This window comes from Caenorhabditis remanei, chromosome I (genome assembly GCF_010183535.1).
Source record: "Caenorhabditis remanei strain PX506 chromosome I, whole genome shotgun sequence".
NCBI classification, from domain to species: Eukaryota; Metazoa; Nematoda; class Chromadorea; order Rhabditida; family Rhabditidae; genus Caenorhabditis; species Caenorhabditis remanei.
Genome location: NC_071328.1, coordinates 1342349 through 1366489, shown reverse-complemented (window position 1 = coordinate 1366489; position 24141 = coordinate 1342349). Strand labels below are relative to the sequence as shown.

The window sequence follows — 24141 nt, the reverse complement described above, 5'->3', positions numbered from 1 at the left end:
GTGACTTCCTCACTTGCTTGTCTTGGTCTTTGACTCCTGTTGGCGTCCTTTGACTTTGTTGGCTTGTAGATGTTGATGACGTGATGGTGAGTTGGTGACATTGTTGGCTTGTTAGTAGTGGATGGCAACCATTTTCATGGATGCGCTTCTCCTGGGCAGAACCTCCTTCACAGATGGATGGTTCTTCCCTTCCTGACTTCTCACTGTCAGATACTCCTGAATTCTCACTGTCAGGTTTTAACTTGAGAACCAAGTTCTTCAGGCTTTTGGTTTCGATCGATGAGATTTCGATCTGAACCTTTTGAGAGGAAGGGCCTGGTCCTTTTCCTGCTGTCGATCCGGGTTTGCTGAATCGTTGTTGACAGCCTTCGCTTGTGCTTGGATATCAACACATGCTTCGGTAGTTGACTACGATCAGCTTGTCCTCCTGGTCGTTGACAGACTTTCAGCTTGTCCTCCTAGTCGTTGTACTGACGTATGGGTAGGTTTAGCACCTCTGGACTTTGAACAAATGAAGAATGTCCTGACGGTGTCCAGTGTTACTGACTGATCTGCTGAGCTGGTCCTTCGATTGCTCTCGAACCTTCTGGCAGATTTCTCCTTGTCTTTCGAAACCTCAACATTCGCTGAGTTCCGACTGCTTGTCCTTCTTGCATGAAGACGTTAGACTCCTTTGGTCCATGACTGTCGTCTTGAATCCTTGCGTTGGTTCTTGAGTGAATATTACTGAAGATAATTGAACATTTGACGTAAATTATTAGAAAGTTAGACATTTGTTTGTCAGAGCTTATCAATTACAATCTTTCGACTGCAACTGATACCTTACTGAAGCAAGCTTCAGTTGGACATAAGAATCTAGGCACCTGTGCTTCTAACTGAATGGAATTGTTAGGATGACTTGCACAGATGCTTCGACCCCGTATCTCTTTTAGGTCCCGAGACTGAACTAATCTGCTATTGCAAACTAGGATTCAGTTGGACTTTCGTCTCTTTTCGGTGCTCTGAATCTTTTACCTTTCAATATCTTACCCAAACAAGAATTTAAATCCTTTGTCGTCGTTGTCTGACTTTTCGGCTGATTCCTTCTGCCTGACGCTGACGATTTCGAATCTGCTTGTGATGACATCATGAAGAAGTTGTCAGAGTTGGCTGGTGTCCAAGTTGATGTTGATTCACTCAAATTCAGTTGAGCTTGTCTCCTTGACTCCAAGCTCTGGTGTATACTCCGACATGAGCTATTCCTTTGACTTGACAATCTTTCGGAATTGCTGCTTCTTCATCTTTGTCTGACATCTTCCGATTTCAGACTTCTGGCTTGATGTCGACATGATGACTTATATCGCGAAGGTCCTTGGATTTTCGCAGTTGACGAATCTTGACATGATTCTCGCTGAGTGTTGACTTTGGTCAATACGATTGCGACCGTATTTGAAGAATATTGTCAACTTCTTCTGCCTTGTCGACTCTCCAAATCCACTGTTGTCCTTCAACATCTGATGACGTTATAGAAGTCCTCCAGTGAATTCCGATCCGCTTGACTCCTTTCCATTGCGATGTGCTTGTACTTGGAGATTTGGCTTCCTCGTCGAAGAGTTTCGAGCTTCTTTTCTTGTTGAAGAATCCTTTTCGCTGTGACAACTTTCGGTATAGTTCGTAGATTGTATTCGTTTTGTTGCTAGTCTATCGCGACTCCGGGGATGAAGTCCTTCTGCATCGGGTATAAAGTCCTTTGCTTCGTCGCGTTACTAGTCAACGTTGTTTTACGTCTTCAGAGTCCACTTTGCTTTTAATGAGCTGGTTGTTGGATGACCATTGATGACTTCTTTGCTTCACCCCAACTTTGCACGGGGTATTAAGTCCTTCTCTGTTAGCATGTTGGCGAGCACTGAGTTGGTGTCATCTTGTCATACGAGTGGTCTGATTGTTGTTTCACCGAATAGAAATGCTTGGAGTTGTCCTCAGGAAAATCAGCTTGTCTGAAGAATATTCTGTTCTTCTTTGAGAAGTGTTTCTTCTTTTCCAGCTAGTCCGAATCATCTAAGAAGAGTTATTTCCTTTCTTCAGAAGATTCTCGACGGTATTGGTTTCGAATCAACGAAGATCAGCTCGTGTAGAGACTTGCTTCTGCTCTCTTTCAAGAATTTGCTCTCATCCTCTGCTGGTCCGACACGGTAGAAGAAGACTTCTCACTTCATTTGACAGAAGCTTGTTGACTGCGTGTTGGCTTCGACTCCTTGATGTTTTGTACATGGATAGTTTGAGGATACTATCTTGGGAAGGCGCCGAAGTTGACTTGATTGCAGTCGTAATGCATGAACAGCTAGTGGTGATGTCTGCAGCTTGAAGAGTTTCAGCATCTTTGTCAGCAATTACTTTCGATTTGGCGAGAATTAGCCTTTCTCACTAGGCGTCATCATCAACCAAACCTCCAGTAAGCTAGAGAAAGATTTGGCTTGACTGGACTTGTCTTCTTGCAACTCGACTTGTGTTGGACGCCATGAAGATTTTGACGACGTAGACTGCTTGTCGATGTTGGAGAAATCGTCCTCGACCTTCCTTCAGCTAATGTTGTTGTGACGAAGCGCATCCGATGTTGTTACTTAAGATGGCTAGTCAGTGCTGTAGGTGTCTCGAGATCTTGCTTTCAGCCAAATCGCTTTGAAGTTGTTCTTCATCTGCTTGTTTCTGCACTGTTGTGTCAGTTTCCCGAATCAGCGACGTTTGATGTTGCTTGTCCTGATCGGTGCTTTTGTCTTGCACAGTTTCCTGTGTCTTTGATTGTGAAGAATTCGTTATCGGTGATCATTCCCGTCTTCGTATGGTTCGACAGGTCCGATCGATAATCCGAATCTTCAGTTTTTTTACTCTTCCAAGAGTATGTGGCTTGTCTTCTTGACACTATCTCCGTTGTCTCACGCCACGAAGAATGATGTGCCTTGAAGTAGAAATGTTTGTCGAGTTTTGCTTCCTTAGCATCTGGAGAAGAATCCTCGTCCTCTGGTTTGAATGTCCAAACGACGACGGCAAGCGATGCGAGAACGGTGTGGTGTTCTTGTGAAGAAGCTGTGTGGGCGTCGGAGCGTACCTTCGCTAGTGTTTTTACCACAGCTAGGGTGTCGGCTATCTCTCAAAGAGAGAACATACTTGCTCGTGACTCCCAGTGCTTATCTCCTGTTGACTTCTTCGTCGCTTTCTCCTCCCTATCTGCTATGTCAGCTCACATCTTTGTACTTGAACGGAAGAGTATCGGAATTTGTTTTCAGAGTGATTCCGATGAATTTATCCGACTCTTTGACTTCCACTCATGAAGCTGCTTGTCTTCCGGAGCGTTCTCCATATTTTCCACAGTTTCTGACTGAAAGTGTCCACTTCTGGCGAACCATCCGTGCTTGTCTTCTGCATTTGAGTCAATTCCAAGCTCCTTTCTCATAGGATCATGGAGGTTTGACTCTGCAGTTTGCCTTCGGCTTGTCATACTCCTTCGCCGCGAAGGATCACGATGTGCTGGTCGATTTGCTAGTGTCCCGCTCCCGACGCAGCATCCTCGTATCTTAATCACTGTTGAAGTCCGCAAAATTGTCTGAAATTCAGCAAGATTAGCGGTGAGTCGAGGAGCTAGTCTCCTCTCCTCCTTACACACAAGTGAGTTAAAAACCGCTTTGTCCCTACTTGGATACTGTGTGCTATTCAGTCCCACAGCAGGTGACAACAACGGCGAAACTATACCTGTTTAAACGATACCTGTTTGCTTCTTTATTGACCTCCCCAAACATTAGAAATAGGACGTAATTCACCAATTCTTTATAGACCTCCCTGGCGATGGGACGTATCTGTATATTTATCGACCTCCCCAGACTGGGACGTACGAGCCTGCGTACAAGCGCCCGTGTTGTGACTTGTGGCTCACAACCACCCTGGGATATCGGTCCGCGCCGTCCAAGATGTGAAGGGGAGTGTACGCTCCAGTGGACCTCCGACACCAACTTTCGCTGGCTTCTTGAAAACGATAACGATGTTTGTTCCGAGAACAGTTAGCACGTGGACTATTGGATGCTAGTTTGATCCTCACCCTCCTCTCGGCTCCATCCACCAATGAAGTCGCTATCGCATTGCTGGATTTTGATAAACCACTTACCAGCGTAGGGGTACAAATCTGTGGTGGGGACTTTCACCCCAGGATACAAGGAGATGCAAGGATAGTACCTAATTTAAAAGAGACTATAGTAGCCAAGAGGCCTCTTGAACTACAAAGTCTAATTTAAAATTAGGGCTAGTCACCACTAAAGTGTGGGCGATGTGACTAGAGTATTTAAACTTACTACCTATTATCTAATCATATGACCTAGGTTTTAGTTTTTTTGTGTGGTTCACACGTCCATGCGCCTAGCTACACGTCCTCTGTCCGCCGGCAGGTCGTTTTGAGAGAAAACGGCGCGAACCAACGAGTCGAGGGAAAGTAGCACGCAAGCAAAATATTGCGTTCCTGGCTGACGAGTTGCTTGTCACACCACACGTAGTCCTGACGATTGCAGGTCCAGCTTCAGCTTCAAACAGTATGCAACGATGACGTCGACGATTGCGATTCTTAGCGATATCGCCTTATCTCGTCCTTTTACTCTCCTTTTCCTTTCTTTCTTCGTCTTCGTCTTCGCTTTTGTATGCTTGAGCTGGTCAACACGTTTACTCGGCTCATTCCGAGTTCTCCTCATCTCTCTTCCCTTTGTGCTTCTGTCCGACGAAAGTTTGTTAATCCTTCGTCGCTTTCTTCAAGAGTGACATGCTTCCCGAGGGGTTTTGATCTTCTTTATGCTGGTGATCGGTCGTCAACGTCTCCCGAATTGAGCGAAGGTGAAGCAATCCGTATATATGTTGCAGCGGATGTATGTTTTGCTCCAAATATATGCTGTTCCGAGTGACATGCTCCGGGCGGGGTGGGTTCCTCTGCTTCCTCTTTAACTGACCTTCTGACTTCTCACTAGTCGTCCGAGTCCATCAAATTTTCCGTGCAAGCACGTACTTTTTCGGTGTGTCAAGAAGAAATCAAAGAAACAGCTTACCCGTCGGATGCCTTGATGTTGTACGGCTTGTTGTTGTTGACTCCGATCATGCTGATCCTTGAAGAAGCGATGATGTTTTACGATGAAGACACCAAAGTTGTAGAAAATGAGGGAATTTTCAGAAGTGTTATCCGAATTTTGTTGCAACAAGTGGACACCGAGGATTCCTCTAGTGCTGGTAGGTGCATGCAGCTCCTAGAGTCATCCAACGATATCATCGAGTTGAAATTGTTGATGTTGCTGGTCACGGCTCCTTTCTCCCGGAATTATCGATTGCTTGTCGCTCGGAGAATCATGTTGATTTCCTCCTCCTGACTGAATTGCGTCATCGATTGTTCCATTCGATGTTGAGCCATGGTTGCTTGTCGACATTGTGTGGGTGGTTTGCATCACGCCGGTTCATTCTCGCGAATATACCGCGCGCCACACCTCAGCCTCCTAACAAGTAGAATTGATTGAGAAATGATGGTTCAGTGGCAGTTTATTTCCTGTTTCTCAACTCCTTCTACGACCGGTACTGATAGACATCTGGCCTGTGGATGTTGCTGCCAGCTCAGTGCACACGTTACCACGTCGTCCTTGTCCACCAGACACGTGTGCACCTTACCTCCTTGTCCGACACTCTCGGTTTCACACCACTTCGTGAAGTATATGAAGGACCCAATGAATCAGGTCACTGAGGATTGAGGTTATTGCTTACTTTCCTGTTGAAGTGCCCTACTCCTTCGCAATTGAATGCTTCTGCACACCTCTCTCATAGGCTAGCTCCACATCCAACTACTAAGGGATCGATAGGCCTTTTTAGAATTTTCAGGAATTTTCAGCATACCTCGCTCCTTCGCTGGTTTCTCGCATTGAATCCTTTCCGCTGAGTTCCGTCCGCACGATTGTCTCGGTTGCGATCCTCGAAAATCGATAATTGCATCATTTGCATGACGACGGCTTGTCCTCGCTTCTGACGAATCCAATGCTCGGTGAACGATCCACGAGGTGACTTCGTTCCATATTGAGGGAACCATACAATGCTTCCGCTCGACAATCGATTGATTTCGCCATATTTTTGTAAATTTTGAAAGAATTTTGGCGAAATTATTGAAAATTTTAGGCTAAGTTTTTTTAAAAATTTATTGCGAAATTTAGGCCAAATTGAATTCAAATGCGAAAGAGTCCAACTAGCTTGTCAAACAAAGGTATTTCGGGTTATTTTAGGCTAGAAAAAAAAATTTTCTGCCAATTCCCGGTCGTTTGCACCATGTCACTCCCGGAATCCGGAGAGCGCTTTGTAGACCTTTGAATGCTTTGCTAGTTAGACAACAGTAACAAGTGATTCAATTGACATCTTTATTGATGGCTAGTCAACGGTCAAGGGTTACAATGTAAGTTGAGCAGTGTTCCGTAGAACCCCGCTCGCGGCGGCCACAAAAGGAAGAAGTGAGGGTTAAAGGTGAGAAAGGGCGAGAGGGGATGATAATGAGAGACGCAGAGAGCGCAGAGAGCGCGTGGCGAGACCCGCTCAGATTACTGTCGCATCCGTTTCATGTGTGTCGCTGCGTCGAGAGAGTGCTTCGGCGATGGAGACGCAGAGACAACATTGGCGGTAGTTTGAATTGGAGTTGTTGTTGTTCCGAAATGAGCTTGTTTGGGTGAATTGATGACCGTGTCCCTATGAGTCGTGTCACTAGCGTAATATGATGGAGCTAGGGACGCGACACTTAGAGTGGTCCAAACTCCAAAAGAAGTGTACCACCGTAATCGTTAAAAAATGCAAAAAATAATGGCAGGGAGAAAAAATTGAACCCCGGTTGCTCAGTTTGGTGACCAGACTCCTTACCAGGTAGACTATGCGGGCGCTACTAGGAATGGTGGGGCGGTGACGGCGGCAATTCACGGAAAGGAGGAAGGCGGCACTCTTATCACCGTCCTCGCCGCCGCGCCGCTTCTTCGCTCATTTGGTGTACCTGGGAAGGAGTCTGGTCGGTAATCTTGCGTCCGGGGTTCGATTCCCACTGAGTGTCAATATTTTTTGCATTTTGTAACGAGTATCATGGTAGGTTTATTTCTGGATTTGGGTGATTTTAACTGGTTTTTCGAAAAATTATTTTAGAGAAAATTGTTTTTTTTTTTTTGGTTTTCAAGCATACCATATTTAGAGCCATATTTAGAGCATCGCTGACAACACCAACGTGCCCTGTGTAAGCCTCCACCTATCTTCCCCAACACGCCCGTCAATCCATCTACACCCGCATCTCAACGCGAAATCCCTGGCGGTCGCCGCATTCATCAAACGGGAAAAATGGAAGGATGTGGTGGTGGTGTTCGAGGAGGCGGATGAGTTACTGGAAGTGACGGATATGATTACCGCAGGACACTTTGATCCAGACTCGTTTTCCTCGCAACTGGTACGACTGAAACATGAAGATGACTATGGTAATGAGTTGAAGCATATTAAGAATAAATTGGGTAGGACTTAATTAATTTTTTTTGAAAATTTTTGAATTCCCGCCAGACCGTTACCGTATCGTCATCAACATTCCACTCCCGCGAGCCATCCACTTTTTGGAGCAAGCAGCGAATATGTCGATGTGTGGGGTACTGTATCATTATGTGGTTATGGATATGGTGGGTCAAACTTTTTTGAAAAAGTTTAAAAACAAAAAAAATGTTTAACAAGAAAAACATTTTAAGTGAAAAATTACCAGTTTTTGACAGTTTGTAACTTTTTCTTGAAAAGTCAGATTTTAAAATATTTATATTTTTCTAGTAGATCAAAAATCGGGCTACATTTTTGTAGTTGCAATTTTTCTTCTATCTTCTTACCCTGTCGAGATACGAACGGTCAAAGTTGGCGTTCTAAAAGAAGGCGAGAGAGCGTGTGGAAAGAGGAGGGTGTCTCGCTTCTCTGCGTCTTCTCCCCCACGCTCTTGGGCGCGCTAACTTTAAAGGAGCATATCTCGAAGGGGTGGAGAGATAGAAAAAAGTTGTCAACTACAAAAATGTAGAGCTAGTTTTGATCTACCAGAAAAATGTAAATTTGTAAAATTTGAAAAGAAACTGAGACCATGGGAACGTTTCAAAGTTTACCAATTTTAAACTATGTTCTCTTGTCTTGCAAACTTTAAAGGTGCATATCTCAAAAGCGTGAATAGCTATCAAAAAGTTGTCAACTGCAAAAATGAAGAACTATATTTGATCTACACAACCAACGTAAAATTTTGAAAATCGGTGAATAAAGGGCATAGTTACAAAGCTTCAAAATTCACAAATTTTTTCAGGATCTTGTCACTGTGGACATTGACAGTATGCGTGGCATAGAGGACTGCAATATCACATCATTTGGGGTGCACGATGTCCATTCCGAACAAATCGAGGATGTCCGACAGGAAATCGTTCACAAGTCATCGATAAGGCTCCCCAAAAAAGGGGTTCCGGTAGGGGAACTTTTGAGTGGCTAACGGTATGTAGATCAAAATATTTCCGTTACAGTACACCACATCCATTTGGATTGATACATTACGCCTCCTCATCCGATCGATGAAATCAATCCATATATGGGAGGAGCCTAGGTGTGGTGACGTCTGGAAGGCGGGGAGTGACATCAAGAAGAAGTTTTTCGAGACGCCGTTGAATGGGATCAGTGGGGACTTGTATTGGGCGCCGTCTGGCGAAAGATCCAATTATACGTTGCATGTGTATAGGAGGAAGTTGAGTGAGTAAAAAATTTGTTTTTTTAATTTCACAGTATAAATTGGGTGAACTTTGAAGCGCTATCACGGCTTCGGTTTTTGTCCGAATTCTACAATTTTACATTTTTCTGATAGCCCAAACCTAACTCTCCATTTTTGTAGTTGACAACTTTTTTCTATCTCTCCACCCCTTTGAGATATGTGCCTTTAAAGATAGCCAATTCCCAAGGCGCGCGAGGGAGAGAGGAGGAGACGCAGAGAAGCGAGACACCCTCCTCTTTCCGCACACTCTTTCGCCTCCCAAACTTTTAAGGCGCATATTTCAAAAGCGTGAAGAGCTATCAAAAAATTGTCAACTACAAAAATGTAAAGCTAGTTTTGATCTTCCAGAAAAATATCAATTTGTTAGAATTAGAATTTAAAAAATTTATAATTTCCAGCTTTCCAAAAATTCGCCGAATGGAGTAGCCGTACCCGACGAATCGCTTCTTCGGAAGCCGTCGTCATTGCCAATTCCAGTGAAAAGCTAACTTTAGAAGGGAAACATCTGAAAATCTCCGTTTACCTGGAAGCCCCGTTTGTGATGATGACGTCGAATGGGTCGTATGAAGGGTACTGTATCGATTTGCTTCATGTGAGTTTTGGCATGAAATTTAATTGGTTAGGTAGATGAAGTTAAGGGCTACATTTTTGTAGTTGACAACTTTTTGATAGCTCTTCACGTTTTTGAGATACGGAGCGTCAGAACCAGCGTCCTAATAGAAGGCGAAAGAGTGTGCGAAAAGAGGAGTGCCTCTAGCTTCTCTGCGTCTCTAGCCCTGTGCGCCATGCAAATAGGCTATATTTAAAGACGCATAACTCAGTTCCGTGAAAAGCTATCAAAAAGTCGTCAACTACAAAAATGAAGAGCTAGATTTGATCAATAAGAAAAATGTAAATTTGTAGAATTTGGACAAAAACTGTAACCAGGGGAACGTTTCAAAGTTGACCAATTTTTCTTTTTTTTTAATGTCAATTTTGGACTGATTTCTAAATTTTTGTTTTCTTAAAGTACGCTTGCCACGATTTTGATAATTCTAAAAATTGAGCATTTTAGAAAAGAGCAAAAAATAAAACAGATATTTGGGGGTATTATTAGATTTATTAAAAGTGATTAAATAAAAACAAAAAACAAAAAAAAAACAAATCAATAAACAGGAATTAACAAGATTTCTTAGCAGCTGGTCCATTGATATCCTCTGGGTGTCCTCTTTTCTTGGTAACTTTCTTTTCCTGATTCTGATTCCAAACGTAGATTCGAACTGTCTTTCCACTGAATTCCACGCTGACCTTCACTCCATCATCTCTAGTGAAATCGAATGATTCCTCAATTTTGATATCTCCATCGCTAGACACTTTTGGAAGGAACAACTCCGCTTGGATTCTCTTATCGAAATCCGTCACTTTGTAGATTTGATCTACAGCTTTTACCGAGTTCAATCCATTAAGAATTGCAGCTTTATTCCAATGAGTTCCTCGACTGAATCCAATCACTTGAAGATTCTGGTTATCGATTGATCCGCTTTTCAAATCTTTAAGATATTGGTTGAATTGTTCTTCAGTCAGGGCATCTGTATCCATCAAGAAAACAATCTTGTTCTTCAACTTCTTAAGGAACTCCGATGTAATCCAAGTGCCATTTCTGATCTGGAGCCAATCGATATCAAAGATCTTCTGATTGTCAGTGATCAAAGGTTTCGGTCCATTCAAAGCGAGTCCTCTACGGAAGTTGACAGAATTCAACAGAACATCCAGATCCTTCGAAGAGCAATTTTCCATTTTTTGACCATAGTACTCGATGGGGTGTCCACCGATTGAAAGTACAGTACATTCTTGATCGAAACGATAGAAGTGACCATTGAGATTTGGGTCAACTCTCAAAAAATCGATATTTCTCGGAAGAAGACTCATGAAATCCTTGTAGTCTTGAAGCATCGAATCGATGAGATAGTCCGTATCCCTTTCCGAGTAATAGTGAGTGTAGTTGACTGCCGGAAGACTCATCTCATATCCTCCCTTTCTGATCGATATGTTGTATCCATCAGTTCGAATCTTCAGATCCTCGATGAACTCTTTAAATACTCTGGCTGTGTCAGCTAGACAGTACAAGGAGTCAATATCCAAGTAGTTGATGATAAGAGACGCAGGAAGGAATGGAAGAGTGTCGAGGGTTGGAGCAGGACGGGAAGAAGATGAAGAAGACATATTTCTGAGAGTAATGACAGAATATGGGGTAATTCTGACTATTCTCCTGACTCCTTATATACCATTCCGTGGTGGGTGGGCGGGGCTTAGGACGCAGGTATACCTGGGCGGAGCTTGGGCTCTGGGAAGGTTGTAATTGGGTAACTATGTCTTTTACACATAGAACAATGGGAAAGGTTGTAAATCTTGGTAGGTCACAGGTTGTATAGTTAATAATGTGTGAATCAGGAACACTTGGGACCTGTTCTATGGGAAAGTTTTATCTTCGTCGATCTGGTCAATTGACCCAAAACCTAACAAGAATATGTAAAAACGATTATGTGGAGATTGTAAAAGCACGCTGACAGTGACGGTTGTATATCGGGTACGGTTATATAATGGTTATATATCTCGAATCTGATAGACTAGGGGCTATCGGTCATAATGGTAGTCGCATAAAACTTGACAAACTTCAAACACCTGTAACTCAACCCCGTATATCTAAAACAATATTTTCTTTTATTTTTTGATAGATTAAGTTATGCGCTACATTTTTGTAGTTGAGACATTTTTTATAGCTATTCACACTTTTGAGATATGCGTCTTTAATGTTGCCTCGGGTTTTGAAACCTGCTAAAAATAGACCAACTTTGCAAGTTTGTAACTTTTTTGTATCAATTTGAATTTTTAAAATTTTACATTATTTTAACAGATTAAGTTATGCTCTACATTTTTGTAGTTGACAACTTTTTGATAGCTGGTCACGTTCTCGAGATACGCAGCGTCAGAACCAGCGTCCTAATAGAAGGCGAAAGAGTGTGCGAAAAGAGGAGTGCCTCTAGCTTCTCTGCGTCTCCTCTCCCTCGCTTTAAGGGCGCGCCCACTTTAATGGCGCATATCTCAAAAGCGTGCAGAGCTATCAAAAAGTTGTCAACTACAAAAATGTAGAGCTAGATTTAATCTACACAACCAATATAAAATTTTTGCAATTTGTTGCCAATTTTCAGAAAATTGCCAACATCCTGAAATTCACGTACACCATTCAAAAAGTGAGAGATAACGCCTATGGATCGAAAGAATCAAATGGTAAATGGAGTGGAATGGTCGGGGAATTGCAGAGAGGCGTAGGTCACAAAAATTATCGATTGATTTTCATGACTTTTGATTGCAGGACGCTGATCTGGCAGTCGCATCGCTCACTATCAGTTATGGTAGATCAGAAGTTATTGATTTTACGGTACCCTATATGCATTTAGGGATTTCGATTCTTTTTAAGGTTTTGTTAGAGGTTTTGATCTGAAATTTGAAAAATGGTTTCTGATTCAGAAACCCCGAATCACTGATTCCGACTGGTTCAAATTCATGGATCCGTTGAGTACTCAAGTCTGGATTATGACTTTTGCAAGCTATTTTGTGGTATCAATAGCGATTTGGATTATTGCAAAGTGGGTTTTACTAAAAGTTTAAAAAATGAAAAACAAATTTTGGAAAAATTTGGTCAATTTGGAAGCTTTGTAACTATTCCCTATCACAACCGATTCTCAAAATTTTACATTGGTTGTCTAGATCAAAAATAGGGCTATATTTTTGTAGTTGACAACTTTTTGATAGCTTTTCACGCCTTTGAGATATGCGCCTTTAAAGTTTGAGAGGTGAGAGAGTAAGGGAAGGGGAGACACAGAGAAGCGAGACGCCCTCCTCTTTTCGCACGCTCTCTCGACTTCGCTAGCTTTGACCGTCCGTATCTCAAGAACGTGTAGAGATAGAAAAAAGTTGTCAACTGCAAATATATAGCCCTTAACTTGTTCTATCAGAAAAATATAAATTTTATGAAATTGAGTAATTGGGGAAAAAGTTAAAATGTTTCAAAGTTTGGAATTTTTACTTTTTTTTTTCAAAATGTGTTATTTTTGAAAACTCCCAATAAAATCTTTGGAATTTTAGTGTTTTAGGCTAAAAAAAATATTTCAAAACCTTCAAAACTTGCTAATACCTGACATCGTCACAATGTCAATTTTCGAAGTGAAAATTACCAAACTTTGACACCTTGTAACTTTCTTCAAAAAACTCCACAATTAAAAATTAGAAAATATTCTTGTAGATCAAATTTAGGTATTCATTTTTGCAATTGACCACTTTTTGATAGCTATTCACGCTTTTGGGATATGCGCCTTTAAAGATAGCCTAATTCCAAGACGCATGCGGAGAGAGAGGGAGAGACGCAAAGAAGCGAGACGCCCTCCTCTTTCCACACGCTCTCTCGCCTCCCAATCTTTAAAGGTGCATATCTCAAAAGCGGGAAAAGCTATCAAAAAGTTGTCAACTGCAAAAATGAAGAGCTATATTTGATCTACCCAACTATACTAAATTTGAGTTATCAACATTTCCAGAATCAGTCCTTACGAACAATTCGAGCGGGATGAAGACAACGGGCAATACAAGCCTGTGGACAACCAGTTCTCACTCCGTAACTCGTTTTGGTTTACTGTATGCTCCCTTATGCAGCAGGTAGGTGTCAAAAGTTATAAAATATTAAAAATAGAGCGTGTTTGCAATATAGGGAAGTGAACTGTGCCCTCGTGCTGCTTCCACGCGACTTCTGACCGGAATTTGGTGGTTTTTTGCGCTTATCCTTATTTCCTCGTATACGGCTAACCTAGCCGCAGTGTTGACCACTCGTCGTATGGAGACACCCATTGAGAATGCGGACGATCTGGCTGCACAGACAAAAATCAAGTATGGAACGCTTGGGAGAGGATCAACGATGTCCTTTTTTAACGTGAGTGCGCTCTATCGCATTTTTTTGAAAATTTTTTTTCAGGAATCCAAAATCGAGACTTATGAGAGAATGTGGCAATTGATGTCGAGTTCTCCCGGGTTGTTTGTGCAATCGTCGAAGGAAGGGATAGCGAGAGTGAAGGTGAGTTTGTAGTTTGTAGTTTGTAGTTTGCCCTAAGCCTAAGGCCTTTAAGCCGAAGATCTTAAGCCTAAGACCTTGAAGCTTAAAATCTTAAGCATAAGCCAAAGATATTAAGCTTGAGCCTAAACCCTTAAGCCTAACACCTGAAAATTTTTTAAAAAAATTTTGAAAAAATTTTGTTCCAGATTTTTTTCCGGTAATTTTTAGGAATTTTACAAAAACCAATCTCGGATTTAGATTCAGCACGCTGAGAGCTTTCAGAAAAGTACCCACAAGGTCAGGTTTGGAGCAATTCGGGTCTCCCGCCACGAAAACTACCGTATCCCGGGATACTGTAGTTTTTGCGTCGAGACCCGAATTGCTCCAAACCTAGCCTTGTGGGTACTTTTCTGAATGCTAACGACGTGGTGAATTTGAATATCACATTGAAATTGTGGAGAACTCTTATCCGACAAAATTCTCACTATTTCCAGAGCTCCGACTACGCGTACCTTATGGAATCGTCGATGTTGGAGTATGCGGTGGAGCGAGATTGCGAACTAATGCAAATCGGAGGTCTCATTGATCAGAAGGGTTACGGTATTGGCCTCCCTAAAGGGTCACCGTATAGAGAACTGATTTCTACGGCGATTTTACGGCTTCAGGAAAAGACGGAGCTGACGGAGTTGAAGGAGAAGTGGTGGAAGGTGAGAGGGAAAGTTTTTAAAATTAATTAGTATGGCCTTGTAGATCAAATCATGGGCTACATTTTTGCAGTTGATAGCTTTTTGATAGCTCCGCCCACTTTTGAGATATGCGCCTTTAAAGATTAGGAGGCGAGAGAGTGTGCGAAACGAGGAGGGTGTCTCGCTTCTCTGCGTCTCCTCCTCTCTCCCCCGCGCGCACCTTAAAAATAGGCTTTGTTTAAAGGCGCATAACTTAGTTGGGTGATGAGATAGAAAAAATTTGTCAACTACAAAAATGAAGACCAGGTTTTGATCTACAAGAATATTTTTGAATTTTTAATAAGGGGGTTTTTTGAAGAAAGTTACAAGGTGTCAAAGTTTGGTGATTTTTGACTTCAAAAATTGTCATTGTCAGGTATTAGCAAATTTTGAAGGTTTTGAAACATTTTCATTGGTGAAAACACTTAAATATCAAAGATTTTTCAAAAATAGCAAATTTTAAAACTTTGCGAAAAATTCCCAACTTTAAAGCTTTATAACTTTTTTCCCAATAACTCAATTTCACAAATTTAAAACTGTTCTACTAGATTAAGTTATGTACTAGATTTTTGCAGTTGTCAACTTTTTTCTAGCTTTTCACCCTGTCGAGATACAAACGGTCAAAGCTAGCGACCTAAAAGAAGACGAGAGATCGTGCGGAAAGAGGAGGGTGTCTCGCTACTCTGCGTCTCTTCCCTCTCTCGCCCTCAAATCTTTAAAGGCGCATAACTCAGTTGCTTTTGAAGCTATTAAAAAGTTGTCAACTGCAAAAATGTAGCCCATGATTTGATCTACCTAGCCATATAAATTTTGAAATTGTTCATTTTTATTTTCCAGGATAAAAGTGTGGTATGCGAGCAGCCTAAACGTAAGGATCAAGACGACGGCGAATCGATTGGAGGCATTTTTATTATTCTGGTTGTCGGTCTGGTACTTACTGCGGTTTTGGTGATTTTCGAGTTGATAACTACCAGGAAACCGTCCCCGGCACAATCTCAAGTTATCAGACATGTTAATGTTATACCGACTTTTAAATTCGAGTTTTTTCGGTAGGTAGATCAAAATAAAATATTTTATTCGTCAAATGAGAAAATGCGCTCTATGGAAAATATTCTCAATCCAGCCTCTCCACTATCCTTGGCACATTCTTTCGTTCTCGGATCTCTTGTGTTCCGAATACAAATGGAGAATTCGAGAGGAGTGGCACGAATTTTCCGGATCCTGGTACGGTTTGCAGTTTACCATTTGCCCAGACAATGCGGCCTCTGAAAACATGAAAATTTTTGCCCTAAAAATTTATTTTTGAGGTGAAAAATGACAAAGTTTGAAGCCTTGCCCTGAAGCCATTTTCCATTCGATTTTTAAATTTTTTGGTTTTTCTTGTAGATCAAATCATGGGCTACATTTTTGTAGTTGACAGCTTTTTGGTATCTCTTCACGCTTTTGAGATACGCGCCTTTAAAGTTTGGGAGGCAAGAGAGCACTGGAAGGGGAGACGCAGAGAAGCGAGACGCTCTCCTCTTTTCGCACGCTCTCTCGCCTCTCAATCTATAAAGGCGCATAACCCGCTAGGATGAATAGCTATCAAAAAGTTAAAAACTACAAAAATGTAGAGCTAAACAAGATCTATCAGAAAAATATAATTTCGAAAGATTTGAACAAAAAATGACAAGGGGAAAATGTTTTGCAGTTGACCAATAGAAAAGTGTCAGTTTTGCGTATTTTTTGAATTTTTAAGTTGTATTTTTTGTTTAATTTGGAAGAGTTGTCTAGCTTTCCCAGTTTACCAAAAATTGAAAAAAAAATTTAAGAAAATTGGATTGAGTTACACATAATTTGAAATTTCTCAGCGTTAATAGGTGTTCTAGACGGGTAAAAAAAGATTTCTGTGTTTTTTCTAATTTTTTGATAAATTGTGTTATCTGCTCCAAAACATGATAAATTCATCAAAAACTGTTCAGAAATTGCAAAAAAACCGAACAAGAACGAGACTAACTAGGAATTTTTGTGAATTTCTATTCTTGTCCTCGAGAAATACACGGCGTATTTTTGTAAAATATAAGTATTTTTTAAGTTTTTCAAGCCTAACATTATATTTTTGTATGTCTGCATGTTTCCTAGTTTTACAGATTCTCCCGTCATTTTTACAATCTTTTGTTAGCCTCGGTATGTGTGATTGACCCAGATACACAGACTCACACATTATTATCTATACAATCTGATCTACCAAGATTTACAACCTTTCCCATTGTTCTATGTGTAAAAGACATAGTTACCCAATGACAACCTTCCCAGAGCACAAGCTCCTACGCAGGTATACCTGCGTACTAAGCCCCGCCCACCCACCACGGAATGGTATATAAGGAGTCAGGAGAAGAGTCAGAATCACCCCCATATTCTGTCATTACTCACTCAGAAATATGTCTTCTTCTTCAACTTCCCGTCCTGCTCCAACCCTCGACACTCTTCCATTCCTTCCTGCGTCTCTTATCATCAACTACTTGGATATTGACTCCTTGTACTGTCTAGCTGACACAGCCAGTGTATTTAAACAGTTCATCGAGGATCTGAAGATTCGAACTGATGGATACAACATATCGATCAGAAAGGGAGGATATGAGATGAGTCTTCCGGCAGTCAACTACACTCACTATTACTCGGAAAGGGATACGGACTATCTCATCGATTCGATGCACCGAGACTACAAGGATTTCATGAGTCTTCTTCCGAGAAATATCGATTTTTTGAGAGTTGACCCGAATCTTGTCCAAGAATTCCACCGTTTCCATCAAGAGTGCACAGTTCTTTCAGTTGGTGGACATCCCATCGAGTACTACGGACAAAAAATGGAAGATTGCTCTTCGAAGGATCTGGATGTTCTGTTGAATTCTGTCACTTTCAAGAAAGGACTCGCTTTGAATGGACCGAAACCTCTGATCACTGACAATAAGAAGATCTTTGATATCGATTGGCTCAAGATCAGAAATGGCACTTGGATTACATCGGAGTTCCTTAAGAAGTTGAAGAACAAGATTGTTTTCTTGATGGATACAGATGCCCTGACTGAAGAACAATTCAATCAATATCTTAAAGATTTGAAGAGCGGATCAATCGATAATCAGAATCTTCAAGTGATCGGATTCAGTCGAGGAACTCATTGGAATAAAGAACAAGTTCTCAATGGATTGAACTCAGTAAAAGCTGTAGATCAAATCTACAAAGTGGCGGATTTCGATAATAGAATCCAAGCGGAGTTGTTCCTTCCGAAAGTGTCTAGCGATGGAGATATCAAGATTGAGGAATCATTCGATTTCACTAGAGACAATGGAGTGAAGGTCAGCGTGGAATTCAGTGGAAAGACAGTTCGAATCTACATTTGGAATCAAAATCAGGAAAAGAAGGTTACCAAGAAAAGAGGACACCCAGAGGATATCAATGGACCAGCTGCTAAGAAATCTTGTTAATTCTTATTTAATAATCGTTGTTTTAATTTAATAACAATTAATAAATCTAATAATACCTCCAAATATCTGGTTTTTGATTGATTCTGACTGTCTGGTGCACCTTTGACGCGATTTCCAGCAAATGTTACCGTTTTTAAGTAGATCTGGGGAGCCGTTGACGCTTTTTTTATCCCAGAAAGTTTGTTTCGGTATTGACTGGTGCGCCTTTGACGCCATTTTGACCAAAGTTTTTAAATGTGTTTTAAATCTGGGGGCCTTTTACTCATTCCTATCTGAATCTTCCACTTTTTCTACGGTTTGGCGCTCCTTTGACGCGCTTTTTTTGAAAAACATGATTAACTTTGAAACGTTCCCCTGGTCTCAATTTTTGTCCAAATTTTACAAAATTACATTTTTCTTATAGCCCAAATCTAGTTCTCCATTTTTGCAATTGACAACTTTTTTCTATCTCTCTACCCCTTTGAGATATGCGCCTTTAAAGATTTCCTATTTCCGAGGCGCGCTCGGAGGAGAGAGGAGGAGACGCAGAGAAGCGAGACACCCTCCTGTTTTCGCACGCTCTCTCGCTCCGCGATGTTTGAAGCTCCGTATCTCAAAAGCGTGAAGAGCTATCAAAAAGTTGTCAACTGCAAAAATGTAGCTCTTAACTTTATCTTTTAGAAAAATATAAAAATTTCAAAATCGGCTCAATGACTTACCTTGAAATAGTGATCTCGGCCACCCCATGACATTGGATTCCTTCGAAAATGTTAAAGTCGAGATTCTGAAAGAATTTATGAATTTAGGAACCCATAGATTTGACCTACATGATGATGTGTATCCGCTGAAATTGTCCTTATAGCATTTGGATTAAAAATCACAATATCCGCATCGGATCCCACTGCGATCCGTCCCTTCTTTGGATAGATATTGAAGATTTTCGCTGCTGTCGCACTTGTGATTGACACATATCTCATTGGATCAATAATTCCGGAATGAACACCCTTCTCCCAGACAACTGACATACGGTCTTCCACTCCGTTGATTCCGTTGGGGATTTTGGTGAAGTTTCCTCTGGAAATGATATTTTTTTTGAAAAAAATGTGATGACCGGGTAGATCAAGTCACGGGCTACATTTTTGTAGTTGACAACTTTTTGATAGCTATTCACGTTCTTGAGATACAGAGCGTCAAAGATTGGACGGCGAGAGAGCGTGCGAAACGAGGAGGGCGTCTCGCTTCTCTGCGTCTCCACCTCTCTCCCCGCGCGCGCCTTGGAAATAGGCTATCTTTAAAGGCGCATAACTCAGTTGGGTGAAGAGATAGAAAAAAGTTGTCAATTGCAAAAATGAAGATCTGGGTTTGATCTACGTGAATATTTTTGAATTTTTAATTTGGGAGTTTTTTGAAGAAAATTACAAGGCGTCAAATTTTGGTGATTTTTTGGTGAAAATTTGGTAATAATTGGTAATTTTGAAAGTGTCACAGTGTTAGGTATTAGCAGGTTTTAAAGTTTTGAAATTTTAAAACAATTTTTGCTGAAAAACACTTAATTTTCAAAAATGGCAAAAAATTATTTTAGACTTTTTTTTTTGAAAAATTCCCAAACTTTGTGACTTGATTTTTGAGCTTTTTACTTAAGTTTTTGTTCAAACTAATTTAAATTATAGTAGATCAAAACTAGTGCTACATTTTCATAATTAAGATAGCTCCGCCCACTTTTGAGATATGAGCCTTAGGTTTGTGGCTTGCTCTCTCTCCTAGGGTATATTTAAAAGCGCATATCTCAAAAGTGGGCGGAGCTATCAAAAAGTGGTCAACTACAAAAATATAGCCCAGGTTTTGATCTACCAGACAAATGTAGTTTTGATGAATTACAATTTTTCTATGAGAAGTTACACGTCTCAAAACTATTGTACTCACTTTCCAAGACTCTTCTGCCTGCAGTCATAGGTGCAATTGTCGGTTCCAGTCAAATGGAGTTCTCCGCTGCAATTTTTCATTATTTTTTAAAATGACACGCTACGCAACCGCGCCGCGCCCTCAAAACCGTTACAACCACTTACGCTGCCAATAACTTCATCAATAGTTCCGGTGTGGTTGGATCCCTGCTCAACGGTGGTGACATGACGTATCTCGCCGCATGGAGCCAGTCATCGTCATAGTAGTGAGACCCATCTAGAGCCAAACCCGCTGCGATTGGCTCCCCAAAGACAATTGAGCCCTGAGCACGGTGATGGGAGATGGCGGCGGCTGCTCCTTTCGTCATTACGTGCACTACGTAGAGGGGACAGTTGGCTTGAGCGGCGAGCACGCAGGCACGATTGGTGGCTTCTGCTTCAATCTGGAAATTTAAAAAAAAATCACTTTTTCAAATGAAAATTTCCATTTTTCAAAGCCCTGTAACTTCCCCATTTTTAGCCCGAATTTTTCAAAAATATATTTTTCTTGTAGATCAAAAATAGGGCTACATTTTTGTAGTTGAAAGCTTTTCGATAGCTCTTCATCCCTCTGAGATACGGAGCTTCAAACATCGAGGTGCGAGAGAGCGTGCGAAAACAGGAGGGTGTCTCGCTTCTCTGCGTCTCCTCCTCTCTCCGCGCGCGCGTCTTGGAAGTAGGCTTTCTTTAAAGGCGCATATCTCGACGGGGTGGAGAGATAGAAAAAAGTTGTCAACTAGAAAAATGAAGATCTGGAATTGATCTACTCGAAAAAGGCAAATTTGTAACAATTAGGTTTAGTTATAATGCCGATAAATCGTGTCAAAGTTGGTGACTTTTTTTTTTCAAAAAGTGGATTTTGGAAGGAAATCGGAAAATTACTGAAGTTTGAATGCTTATAACTCTGTAGTTTGTGAATTAATATTCTTGATTTAATATTGATTATATAGATCAAAATCAGAGCTTCATTTTTATAGTTGACAACGTTTTGATAGCTCCGCCTACTTTTGAGTTATGCGCCTTTAAAGCCAGATGGCTGGAAAGCGCGAGGGTGCAGGGCGGTAGAGAAGTTAGATATTTTTAAAGGCGCGCATCTCAAAAGTGGGCGGAGCTATCAAAAACTTGTCAACTACAAAAATGATCCTTTAGACTTTTTCTATACAGAAATACGAACATTTTCTTATTTTGACCACACCCACCTCCTCCGGTCTGCTCTGTGTATGTCCCTCGGGTCCGGTGACTCCCTTCGCCAGTAAATCGATTTCCTTCTCCTTGATCACAGCTCCGTTCTCACAGTGAACACGCGCCAGAGCTCGAAGTTTAGCACATTCCTGCATAGCCCGGTACATCTCATCGTCACGCACCATAAGGGTACCCTCATAGGCCATGTAGAATTTGAACGAGTTAACGCCTAAAATTTTTTTTCCAGAATTTTAGTGAAAAACGTCCAACTTTGAAGCTTTGCAACGATGTTCTATATCAACCAATTTTCAAAATTTTACAATGGTTGTGTAGATCAAATCTAGCTTTACATTTTTGTAGTTGACAATTTTTTGATAGCTATTCACGTTCTTGAGATATAGAGCCTCAAAGTGAGTGAGGTGAGAGGATGAGAGCGTGCGAAAACAGAAGGGCGTCTCGCTTCTCTGCGTCTCCTCCCTCTCTCCCCGCGCGCCTTGGAAATAGGCTATCTTTAAAGGCGCCTATCTCGAAAGCGTGAAGAGATAAGGAAAAGTTGTCAACAACAAAAATGTAGCCCTATGTTTGACCCACCGAAAAAATGTAATTTTTAAAAATTTGGCCCAAAAATAAAAGAGTTACATTGCTTCAAAGTTGACCGATTTTTTCGAACTAAACACTCTAAATTTAACTTTTTGAGTCAGTTTTTTTTTAAAGCTAAGAGCTTTTACCACTTACCGTACTCTGGACTAGTTATCAACGCCATCTGCTCTGCGGTCTCTGATCTCCATTGAGTTATCGCAACGGACAGTCCGTAGTCACAACACACTTTTGGGTCTGCCCAACCTCTCCACCGGTTGTAACCAGACATAAGGGATTCACCATTTCGATGGTCCGGACAACAGAAATCGATAATCTGGAAGAGTTTTGGGAAGTTAGGCCACGCCCATTTTTATGATCTTTGAACAAAGTCTCTAGTTCGAAAGATCACAGTTTTGAGAGAAAGTGTAATAAAAGTTTTGGTACACTGATAAAGAATGATAAGGGTAAAATTGATAGAATTGGGTGCGTATAAACCGATAATCAACTTATTTCCTGGTACGAAACAATAAATGTCACATTGTCAAAGATAAGAAAAAATTCAAATTTTTAGTTAAAGTCAAGTTTGACAGGTTGTAACTTGACGTGGAAACGTGTGACACTTGAAATTCTATACTGGATGTGTAGATCAAAACTAAGGCTACATTTTTGTAGTTGACCGTTTTGCAGTAGCTTAAAAGGGTTTGGAGATATAAAGGTTTTCTTCAAGTGAAAAAAAGGAAAAATGACTAATTTTCAAAGCACTGTAACTTTCCTACTTTTTTTTCGAATTTGCCAAATTTATATTTTTCTGGTAGATCAAATCACGGCCTACATTTTTGCAGTTGACAACTTTTTGATAGCTCTTCACCCCGCTGAGACATGATCCTTTAAAGATAGCTGCTTGAGGGGGGCGCGCAGGGGGAGAGAGGAGGAGACGCAGAGAAGCGAGACGCCCTCCTCTTTTCGCACGCTCTCTCACCTTCCTATCTTTGACGCTCTGTATATCAAAGGGGTGAAGAGATAGAAAAAAGTTGTCAACTACAAAAATGAAGATCTGGATTTGATCTACCAGGAAAATATAAATTTTTTTAAATTGGTTCAAAAATGGCTTCAGGACAAGGTTTTCAAAATATAAGTTGATTTTTTTCAATTTTTATGTTTTTTTTGGAATTTTTTTTTATTTTGCTCTTTCTGTCTGTCTGTTCATCCCAATGTCCACATACATACCATAGTTGTCCCTCCAGCCACCGCTGCCTCTGTCCCTTTCAGAAAATCGTCCTTCGTCACTTCCCCCATATAGGGCATTTGCATGTGGGTGTGTGGATCGATACCGCCGGGGATAACTAGACGATCCGATGCATCGATTAGTTCCATATCCGGAAGTGGGATTATGTTAGGGGAGACTTCGCTGGAATTTTTTTTGTTGTTGAAAATTTGAAAAAAAAAATTTGAGAAAAATGAAAAATTAACAAAGTTTGAAGCTTTGCCACTCAGCCAGCTTTTGCTCAATCTCTTCAATTTTTAATTTTTCTTGTAGATCAAATCTAGATCTCCATTTTTGCAGTTGACAATTTTTTGATAACTATTCACGCTCTTGAGATACGGAGGCTTAAAGTTAGTGTCCTCCTCGCATCCTGCGTTCTTGGGTTCTTTTCTTTAAACGCGCGTATCTCAAAAACGTGAATAGCTATGAAAAAGTTGTCAACTTGAAAAATGTAGAGCTGGGTTTGATCTACAAGAAAAATTAAAAATTAAAAACATTGGACAAAAACTGACCAAGTTGCAGCGTTTCAAAGTTGGGCTGGTAAAATTTTTTTTTTGAACTCAATTTTTTTTTGTTTTTTAATGATTTCAAATGTTAGTTTTTTATAATTATTACATTTCCATTAATTTAATAATTATACTAAGTAGGTCAAACTCACACAATAACGCCATTCTTCACAAGAACATCCGCCTTGAACATTCCATCTTCGTTAACCACTGTTCCATTCTTGATCACTAGTGGAGGTGACATGGGGTACGGTAGGTAGGGTAGATCAAAACTAAAAATTATTTTAAAAATTAGCTTCTGGGGAAAGTTAGGCCGTCTAAGCCAGGTTGAGCAAAAAAAATTATTGAAAAATTTTTTTTCGAATTTTTTTTAACAATAAAAAAATTAGAACTGAGGACAAAATCTTGGTGAATAGAAAAACACAAACTAGATTTTGACAAAAATCAAAGATAAAAGAAATTTGATAAGAGACGAGAGAGTGAAGAGACGCAGAGACATAGAGGTGGCAGAAGGCGTGTGATATTATATGATATGATAGGAAATTAGGGGAGGACTGACGCACCCGAATGGATGATAGAAGACGTCAAAGTCACGATGGATGCGAAAAAAAAAATGTGTTTGACGTTTGACAGACAGAGA

The 24141-nt window shown here is 40.8% G+C and overlaps 5 protein-coding genes across 5 annotated transcripts; 2 read left to right on the top strand and 3 right to left on the bottom strand.

Moving 5' to 3' along the window:
* Positions 1-2698: 2698 nt before the first annotated feature.
* GCK72_000191 (uncharacterized protein) lies at positions 2699-3475 on the bottom strand (the record flags this gene model as incomplete). Its single annotated transcript, XM_053722325.1, has 2 exons — positions 2699-3126; positions 3289-3475. The coding sequence occupies 2 exons, from the start codon at positions 3473-3475 to the stop codon at positions 2699-2701; spliced, it is 615 nt and encodes a 204-aa protein (XP_053590970.1).
* Positions 3476-6722: 3247 nt separating this feature from the next.
* GCK72_000189 (uncharacterized protein) lies at positions 6723-15864 on the top strand (the record flags this gene model as incomplete). Its single annotated transcript, XM_053722324.1, has 17 exons — positions 6723-6740; positions 7220-7517; positions 7564-7676; positions 8330-8485; positions 8541-8763; positions 9181-9374; positions 10346-10473; positions 10606-10753; positions 11971-12087; positions 12135-12200; positions 12290-12408; positions 13354-13471; positions 13524-13742; positions 13785-13883; positions 14357-14569; positions 15425-15636; positions 15711-15864. The coding sequence occupies 17 exons, from the start codon at positions 6723-6725 to the stop codon at positions 15862-15864; spliced, it is 2595 nt and encodes an 864-aa protein (XP_053590969.1).
* GCK72_000190 (uncharacterized protein) lies at positions 9941-10984 on the bottom strand (the record flags this gene model as incomplete). Its single annotated transcript, XM_003091896.2, has 1 exon — positions 9941-10984. One exon carries the CDS (start codon positions 10982-10984, stop codon positions 9941-9943), a length of 1044 nt encoding a protein of 347 aa, XP_003091944.2.
* Positions 15702-23745, bottom strand: GCK72_000187 (uncharacterized protein; the record flags this gene model as incomplete). Its single annotated transcript, XM_053722323.1, has 10 exons — positions 15702-15852; positions 17519-17650; positions 18750-18814; positions 18858-19104; positions 19954-20019; positions 20097-20374; positions 21170-21381; positions 21888-22065; positions 22959-23139; positions 23654-23745. 10 exons carry the CDS (start codon positions 23743-23745, stop codon positions 15702-15704), a joined length of 1602 nt encoding a protein of 533 aa, XP_053590968.1.
* Positions 17008-18051, top strand: GCK72_000188 (uncharacterized protein; the record flags this gene model as incomplete). Its single annotated transcript, XM_003091894.2, has 1 exon — positions 17008-18051. One exon carries the CDS (start codon positions 17008-17010, stop codon positions 18049-18051), a length of 1044 nt encoding a protein of 347 aa, XP_003091942.2.
* Positions 23746-24141: the final 396 nt, after the last annotated feature.